Here is an 8,705-nt window from a genome sequence, read left to right on the forward strand (position 1 = left end):
TTGTCCGAGTTCTTCAGAGGGTTGAAAAAGGCAAGTGCTTTTTTACTCATCGCACCCCCAAATGAGCAGAGTATCATTTTATAATGATCTGTTTAAAAAGGAAGGTTGGCTGTATCTGTTGAAGTCAACTGCACTGGTGCCAGTATCACAAAGATTAAGGTCAGGAGAGGGTGCTGTCTCTCTAAAAGCTTGAAGTCACACAGCACTGAACCCCTTTGCTCCATGTGGACTCTGGGGCAGACTAATTCTGTGCACCAGACTATGTGCAAAATCTGTGATCTGAAAAACCTGGGCAGGAAACAGCAACAACACAGGGAAGGAAGGAAGGAAAGGCAAAAAAGCTGCCTTTTAGATACCACTTTGCATACCCATGTTGAGCTGGACACAGTGTCACCTCTGTGGCATCAAACTCCATAGACTTTATTATTACAGAAAATAGAGGTTTGCATCAAAGCAGTCATTAAAAAACAAACACTCTTGAGACAGGGAATTTGACATACAGACATTACACACATCCATGGGGACTGTCATCCCCAAATGCTACTGCATCTCTTCTTCCCTCTGGGCCCTGAATTCCTTCATGCTCCTCTGCAAACAAGACCAAAGGACAAATGTTAACTGCACATATATCTGAGTAACTTGCATACCACAGTGTCACCACCCTGGTCTGAGCTGTGACTTCTCTGTCCAGTGCCTGGAAAGGCTGAGGGACCTGAGAAGTTCCAGGTAGTTTCACAAGTGACTAAGCTTGACAGTCACTCCAAGGGAAAAGAAGCCAGGCCACACCACAGGGCAGCCAGAGAACGTCTGAAAATACTACCAGGTTTTTCATGTCAAAAGTGCCCACAACACAGGTCTCAGCCCACTCCTCTCCCCTCTGAGACCAAGAGATACAAAAGGACCCTGAGCTCTTCAGGAACAGTCTCACCTCAAAGGTGTTGAGGACGTGTTGGCAAACACCCATCAGGTCATTCAGCCCTTTCCGGAATGGCTCAACGGCAGGAAGGGTCCCTTTGGGAAAGATGTGTTAGTGAAATGGCTTCCAAAGGGGTTGGTAGCCCTCTCTCTCGCCGCTCTGAGGCAGCGTGGCTGTTACCACGATGCCCAAGGGCAGTGCCTGTGATGGAGAGAGGCTCTTACATCCTGTATGTGCCCACACACTTCCCTCCTCCCAGCCCATCACCAGCAAGCTGAGCTCAGTGTGGTGGTCCAGGCTGGAGCAGCCAGCCCGAGCACTAATTCTTTTTATGGAATTAAAGAGTCGGCAAGCATACTCTAGATCCTTGCTTCCAGAAAGCGGCTTCTCCATATCTGATGCTCAAGTGAACAGCCCCAGGAGGAAGGAATGAAATAACACTGTCCCCCTGGGCAGCAGACAAAGCTGTGGAGCCTGGACAGAGGGCAGGGCACTGAGCTGAAGGTTGGTATGCTGGGGGGAGCAAGCGACTGCAAGAGGCTCGGAGTTGTCAGTGTCTAACATCAGGGAACAAAGTCCTCTTTGGGAGGCAAGTCAAAAGACAGCACAGACTTACGAGGCTCTTCAAAAGAGCTGTGGCTCATAGGCTGATGAGCAAAGCTGCAAGACAGCTGAGAAGAAGCAGAAATAAATTCTCTCATTGCAGATATACATATGTATGCCATGCTTTGTTTTCCGGTCCCTGTGGCTGATTTAGGGGCAGATGGAGCACCCATCACTTCTGACAGCTCCATCCCGACACTCCAGTTCAGTGCCTGCTGCCGGTCAACCCAGGTACCCAGGACCAGAAAAGGTTGTGGTCCCTTCCAGCCTCCACTAGCTCAGTCCTACTGTTGGGAAACAGATCTGCAGCATAATGGCTCAGAGCGGCCTCTCCAGCTGAGCAACAGGGCCCAGCAGCTGCAGGTGGCCAGCAGAGAAGGGGGAGAAAAGTGCTTTTCTTTATTTAAATGACTCATGGTGGAAACCTGACATGAGCAGGGGGCATTACACAAAAATGGGCCCTGGACACAAAGGAAATGCACACACCTCTGGTCTGGATGCGGAAGTTGATCTTGCTTTCAGAAGGGTGCGTGATGCAGTAGCCACAGAACTCCACATCAGGGCTGCAGAAGGGGAGAGAGAAGAAGAGAGCAGTGAAACCCAGGCCAATCCACAGCAAATCTCAGGAAAGTCAGAGGCTCAGGCCACCCCAGACCTGCTGGGGCTCAGGATGTTCCTAAAATGACTGAGGGTCTCACAGAAGGGATATGCTGAAGGGAAACTACCTGTGTAACCTTATTCACACACCCCTGCCTGTCTCTGAGCTGCAGCTGGAGCTTCCCAGGGGAAGGACGTGGCTGGCAGGACCGCAGGCCCCATCCTGGCACCTGCAGCGATCCACTGGCAGGCCTGCAGAGTCTGAACAGGGGATCCTGGCTGCTTGGAAACCTCACCGCACACAAAACTGCTGCAGTTCTGCTGGGCGAAAGAGGATGACAGGTCTAGGGCACTGCAATAATTTAGAGAGATGGTTTGCAGGCTGCAAGGCATCTGCTTTCATAAGCTGAGGCGGCTGGTAGAACCTTTGTGCACCCAGCAGAAAGAATAGCGGCAAGAAGGCTGCTGTTCTTGTCATGGCGATTTCTCAGAGGAACTCACACAACATTTGCAACGCAACTGTCGTTTGAGATGATGCATTGAACTTCCTGCTGTAATTCTTCTGAGGCTTACCAGCAGACCTTCGCAAGCCCTCAGCGCTGCCCAGTTCGATAAAATTGTGCGACCAGGGTACACCTATTTGTATATTTTGATGGGAGCAGCAGGATAATTAATTTCCAGCATCAATTCCCGCTTAATACTGGCTGTTCCTACCTTCTTTTCTGACTGTGCTTGTCCCAGTAAGAGACATAGATACTGCCTGATCACATGTATTTGAATGGACATGCACATCATTTTACCCAGGGCCAAATAAGACGTTCGGAAGTCTTTCGCATGTCAGACATTACATTTCCTTCATAACTAAGCATCAAGGAGCAGCGAGGGCTGGCTGCTCCCTAAGGGGCGGGGAGCTGGGAGCCATGCATAGTAAGAGAGGAGATGGCTTGAGGCCTCGTCCTCTGGTCCTGGCGCTTGTTCCTGGGGAGCAGAGCCCGACCCCCCCTGGCTCCAAGCTCCTTTCAGGCAGTTCAGAGATCAGAAGGTCTCCCCTCAGCTCCTGTTCTCCAGCTGAACCCCCAGCTCCCTCAGCCGCTCCCATCACACTTGTGCTCCAGCCCCTTCCCCAGCTCCGTTCCCTTCTCTCAACTTGTTCCAGCACCTCAAGGGCTTTCTTGTCATGAGGGGCGCAAAACTGAGCCCAGAATTTGAGGTTTGGCCTCACTGGCACCCAGCACAGGGACAGTCACTGCCCTGGGCCTGCTGGCCACACCAGTCCTAGTACCAGCCAGGATGCTGGTGGCCTTTTGGCCACCAGGGCACACGCTGGCTCATGTTCGGCTGCTGTCGACCCACATCCCCAGGTCCTTTTCTGCTAGGCAGCTTTCCAGCTGCTCTTCCCTGAGCCTGTAGCATTGCCTGGGATTGGATGATAAGGAAGGGCTGAGATCAGGTCAGGAAGTCAGTCTGTGCATCAGCATCCAGGTAAATGGAGTGTAAAGCCCAGTACAGGCTGAGCTAGAGACCCATACTCCTAGAACATAGCTCAGGAGGGACTGGAAGCCTGAGCTGAGCTCAAATAGGGCTCTGGGACCCATGGGCAGAGTGTGGGTGGAGGCCTCAGGTGCAGCTCATCAGGCCCATTTAAGGCCTATTAGTGCTCTCATGGTCCTGATGTTAACAGCAGAAGGGAAAAGATAATCCTGTGAAAAGAGGTGGTAGGTAAGGAGTCTTTGGCACCATGTCTAGTATAAAAACCCTAACAGAGGTGCACAGAGGTAATTGCTGATCACTTGCCTTGTTCCAGCAAAAACTGAAATGCAGATGAGTAAGGAGAAGGTTAGAGTAGGAGACAGAGGTGCCACACTCCACAGAGGCTCCACTTACTTCTTCATGACCATGTAGCGGAGGGAGTTGCCAAGCGTGTGGTCCTCATCATGCAACACAAATGTGACGCAGTTTCCGTCTGTCCCATCTGCCTGGACCTGTCACAAATGGGGAAAGAAGAAATGCTGTAAGGCTCTCTGAGGTAAGGAACACCAGCCCCAGGGTGAATAAACTGCTGTGCTCAGCTTCACCAGAGTAATGGGGTCTGGCTGGGCCACCTCTGTGCCTCACATCTCAGCTGCTGCGGTGTGAGCAAAACCACCACTGCAGCAGAGGGAAAGGTGCAAAAATTACAGACCTCAGAGAAACCTCTCCCCAGTTATCAAAGTGCCTGGGCACCCCTCCTCCTCACAGGAGAGGAGCCCAAAGAAAGCTGTGGCTTCCACACCCCCGGTGGAAAGAAGCTGGGAGTGACAGTTCAGGTTGGTGTCACCCCATGATCCATTACCAGCCTATGGCTAGACAGCAATGAGAGGGAGGGACAGCCAAAAAATTCCCAAGGAGGAATTCTGCCTGTCAGCAGGGAAATCCTATCCCAGCTCAAAACCAAAAGGAGCTCTAAGCCCAAATTCACATGCTCAGGATGAGCCCACTGCTGAGCCCCAAATGTAATGAACCCTGTGACGCTGGCAGCCGGCCCCTAATCCTCCTGCTGCTTTTGGCTCAGGCGCCTGAAAAGAGCTTTACCAGCTAACGCTTCCTGAGAAGACTGGTTTGGGATCTCCTCCAAAGCCAACAAGTCACTTAATCACTTAGCTGTCAGAGGGCTGCTGAGCCTCCGACCTTTCCCCGGGCTCAGTGTAGCCACCGTGGAGCCTGTCATGCCCAGACACCCCCAAACCGCTTCCTCTCCTGGCAGCAGACAGAAGTTTTGAGGTGAAGTCCAGAGCCAGGCTAAGACGAGCACTGATCTCTTCACATCCTGCCTGTGGCCAAATCCTCAACCGCTCCAGGGGTTTTATAACCCCTCACATTTCCCCTGGGGTAGCAGTTGTCCCCTAGCAGTCCCATTCCTCTTTCTGCAGGCACAGCCGCCACAGGGAATTGACTCAGCAGTTCGGAAGGGAGATGCAGACTGATTTCTGCGGAGATTCCCTGGACCTGCAGAATGATTCAAGGGCAGGTGTGACACAGCAACATCACAGCAACACGGGGGATGCTGGACTGACAGGGTCTGACTCACCTCCCAGCATCTCACAATCCATAACCAAAGCGGTGGGTCTTGCTGGTGATTAAAATAAGACAAAATAAGGAGGAAAAAAAAAACCAACAACAACACCACTTTCCCTTAGTGTGGAATGAAAACGTGAGAGATTTGATACAGGTCACTCGGGCATCCAGCGGCACAGGTGAGACACCTTGTCTGCTCTCCTGCCTGCTCGACCCAGCACCCTCCTCCATCTTCCCAGAAGCCTCAGTCTCTCCTACTGTGAGGCCTTGCAAGGAAATAGTTATTAAATTTATTAGCACCAGTCATACCCAAGAGCTTGTTTTGTCCAAAGACTACAGGCTCAAATGAGAGCAGACTAACTCGGGAGGCACGCGTGTGCCAGGACAGGTCATCTGGCCCCAGTTTGCTCCCTGCATCCAGGCACAGGGTTGGGAGGCTGCCCAGGTGCCACAATCCCAAGTGCCCCTCTCACCCCCATGAGACAGCTCTGTTCACCGGGACAGTGACACTCTTGCAATTTGGTCACACTATGGGAGTGAAACTGTAGCTCTGGGGTAGCTCTGCACACTTGGAGGCAAAGAGGTGCTTTTCCAAATATTTACAGCCAAGTTACAAATGTTCCATAGAAACAATTTGAAAAATAGGATAACTGGGAGTTTAACACACAGTGCTGAGAGTTGCACTGACTTCAAACTCCTTCGCAGAGCTGAAGGAACACGTGGGCGTAGGAAGGAAGGGACAGGATGCATCTTTCACGTGGCGGCTGGGCCAGCTTGTGGGGCTGCAGCAAGTGCCTCAGATCAGCAACCCACTGAATCTCAGCTGCCCCTGGCTCCTTAGGGCAGTGTAAGTACCCAGCACGTTGATCTGGCAGATGAAAGCCAGAGCAGGGCTCTTTCACACGTTGTGTTGAACCTGTTGGCTTCACAGGGATTCAATGTCTCTCTCCTCTTTCCTGTGGAGAGCCCTCGGATACAACTCTGGATCTCGGCAGGATCACAAGCTTTGCTGCTTCTCAACACGCCACCAGCCCACCTGGTCAGGTATCCTGCCCCTGGCGCAGGTGCTGCCCAATGCTTCCAAGGAAAACCAACACATTCCCCTGAAGGACAGATTCCTCCCCGATCCCTGTAGCAACTGGGTCTGTGCCCTGAGGCAGGCAGCTCTCAGCATGCTTCTGAGTCTTAGATAAGAGGTGCCCAGGTATCAAACTATTCCTCACAAGAAAACTTGTTTTCCTGTGAGCCAACTTGTAAAAAGAAGCCCTGATGCCCTGGAAAAAGGACTTCTGCTTGCCTGGTGTTTTTCTTCTTTGGGTACACAACGATTTGCTCTTTATCAAATTGTCTGTGTTCTTGGATTACGACAGAAGCAGAAGGAAAAGCTGATGAGATCTTGAGGCTAGGCAAGCCTAAGAGCTGCAATCTAGTGTCACCCAGAGGCTCTCCTGCTCGGAGGGGCTGTGATTTACATAGGTGAATTATTTGATGTTGTATTTGGTGCCCAGGCAGTGCTGTGGCGGATACGTTAGCACAACACTGAGATAGATGGGATCAGCCAGACATGAAGCGGGTGGGGAACAGTCCTACAACTCCCTTGTTCCTACACTCACTGCAGTTTAAGCATAACTTATCTTTTACATCAGGATATACAGCCCTTTGCTGGTCTTCATGAGCCAGTATCACTTTCCACGTCTTCCTGTTTTGTCACATACTGCATTCCTCGTCGGGGAATCTGCTGGTTTGTTGCCAACTGCAGCTCTTCAAAGATCCATTTCATTCATCACATCAGACTAGCAGGATTAGGATTGGGCTTCCTGGTGCAATCATGACTTTCAGCCTGTGCCCTGCACAACTGTGGAGAAGAATAAGGCTCTACAGAGCCTGAAAAAAGTAACTAGCAGGAGCTAGGCTATAGCTAGGAGACTCTAGGGTCTGTTGTGCTCTTAGGAAAAGGTTAGGGGCTATATACACTGAAAGACTATGTAAAACCATTGTATTAAGCCTTCCCTGAAAGCAACTTATAAAACAAGGCAATTTACAGAACCCACTTGTTTCTCCTGTACAGCTGACCTGGTGCTCAGCTCTCCCCACCTCCCACTGACAGATGGACAGACCAGTGCACAGAGCACGCGATGATCCTGTGTCACAGAATCACAGAATGTCAGGGATTGGAAGGGACCTCGAAAGCTCATCCAGTCCAATCCCCCCGCCAGAGCAGGAACACCCAGATGAGGTTACACAGAAGGTGTCCAGGCGGTTTGGAATGTCTGCAGAGAAGGAGACTCCACAACCTCCCTGGGCAGCCTGGGCCAGCCTCTGGCACCCTCACCGGGAAGAAGTTTCTTCTCATATTCAAGTGGAACCTCCTGTGTTCCAGTTTGCACCCATTGCCCCTTGTCCTGTCACTGGTTGTCACCCAGAAGAGCCTGGCTCCATCCTCCTGACACTCCCCCTTTCCATATTGATCCCCATGAATGAGGTCAGCCCTCAGTCTCCTCTTCTCCAGCTCCAGAGCCCCAGCTCCTCAGCCTTTCCTCACACGGGAGATGCTCCACTCCCTTCAGCATCTTTGTGGCTGCGCTGGACTCTCTCCAGCAGTTCCCTGTCCTTCTGGAGCTGAGGGGCCCAGAACTGGACACAATATTCCAGATGCGGTCTCAGTTCCAGATGCAGTCCTCCAGATGTGCTGTCAGCTCTCCCTGTCACCGGGACACGATGTAAGCGCCAGCTGGGAGCCTGCAGCCCTGTTAGCGTGAAGCGCAGTGCCACCTACTGCCTTCAGCCGCCTGCCACGGGTGCTGGGCATGGAGAGAGGGTGCAGAAACTCCCGCCACACAGCTCAGCAACCTGAAACGGGTGAAGGAGACAGGACACGCTGCTGGGGCCTGCGGCTGATGGTTAAAGCCACCCAAGGCCCCACGTTACGCAGGGCTGGGTAATTAATCTTGAAAAGGCAAGGTTTGTTTTAGAAAATGTTAACTCAAACTAGCTTTAAAATAGGTCAGTCCTGGCCTCTGGCTGCTTCTGCTCCCTCCAGGACAACCTCAAACACCTCAACCTCAATAAATTCGACTAAAAGGTGCGCCCCCCTCTGTCGCAGGGACACCGCTCGCGTCCTCAGCTCCTTCCTCCCCCTGCTGTTCGCAGACACCGAGCAGAGCAGCCGCCCCACGCCCGGTAAACCCTGCGGGCCCAGCCCGGGACCGGCCGCTCCCCGCCGTGCTCAGCGGGGTCTTCGCCGCTTCCCGCTGCCGGGACGAAGCCGCGGCCGGGGGCGACCACCTGCGGCAGCTTTCCCGTGGATCTGTCCTCGCTGGCACGGTTTGGCACGATTTATCCCGCCACCCCCCTGTCCCCCTCAGCGGGGAGGCCCCGGCTGCCGCTGCCCGGGGAGCGCGGCCCCTCCGCGCCCGCACCCACCGTCTCCAGCGCCGCCTTCCCGCCGCCCTCCTCCGCCATGGCCGCGCCGCAGCTCCCGGCGGGCCCCGCGCGGCGGGACTACAGCTCCCAGCGGCCCCGCCGGAAGCGTCGC

The 8,705-nt window shown here is 53.1% G+C and overlaps 1 protein-coding gene across 1 annotated transcript; it reads right to left on the reverse strand.

The window, feature by feature from the left end:
• Window positions 1-406: 406 nt before the first annotated feature.
• LOC135993361 (DNA-directed RNA polymerases I and III subunit RPAC2-like) lies at window positions 407-8,677 on the reverse strand. Its single transcript, XM_065643170.1, has 5 exons — window positions 8,594-8,677; window positions 4,001-4,098; window positions 2,006-2,082; window positions 929-1,011; window positions 407-588 (listed from the first exon to the last, which is right to left on the reverse strand). The coding sequence occupies exons 1-5, from the start codon at window positions 8,630-8,632 to the stop codon at window positions 541-543; spliced, it is 345 nt and encodes a 114-aa protein (XP_065499242.1). The 5' UTR covers window positions 8,633-8,677; the 3' UTR covers window positions 407-540.
• Window positions 8,678-8,705: the final 28 nt, after the last annotated feature.

Source organism: Caloenas nicobarica, chromosome 12 (genome assembly GCF_036013445.1).
Source record: "Caloenas nicobarica isolate bCalNic1 chromosome 12, bCalNic1.hap1, whole genome shotgun sequence".
In the NCBI taxonomy this organism is placed as follows: Eukaryota; Metazoa; Chordata; class Aves; order Columbiformes; family Columbidae; genus Caloenas; species Caloenas nicobarica.

Coding starts and splice junctions, on each gene's coding strand:
- LOC135993361 (XM_065643170.1), bottom strand. CDS start 8,632: ATGGCGGAGGAGGGCGGCGGGAAGGCGGCGCTGGAGACG. Junction 2,083..4,000: donor CGCTACATGGTCATGAAGAA/GTAAGTGGAGCC, acceptor CCCCTTCTGCAG/CCCTGATGTGGAGTTCTGTG. Junction 1,012..2,005: donor CTTCCGCATCCAGACCAGAG/GTGTGTGCATTT, acceptor TCTTTCCCAAAG/GGACCCTTCCTGCCGTTGAG.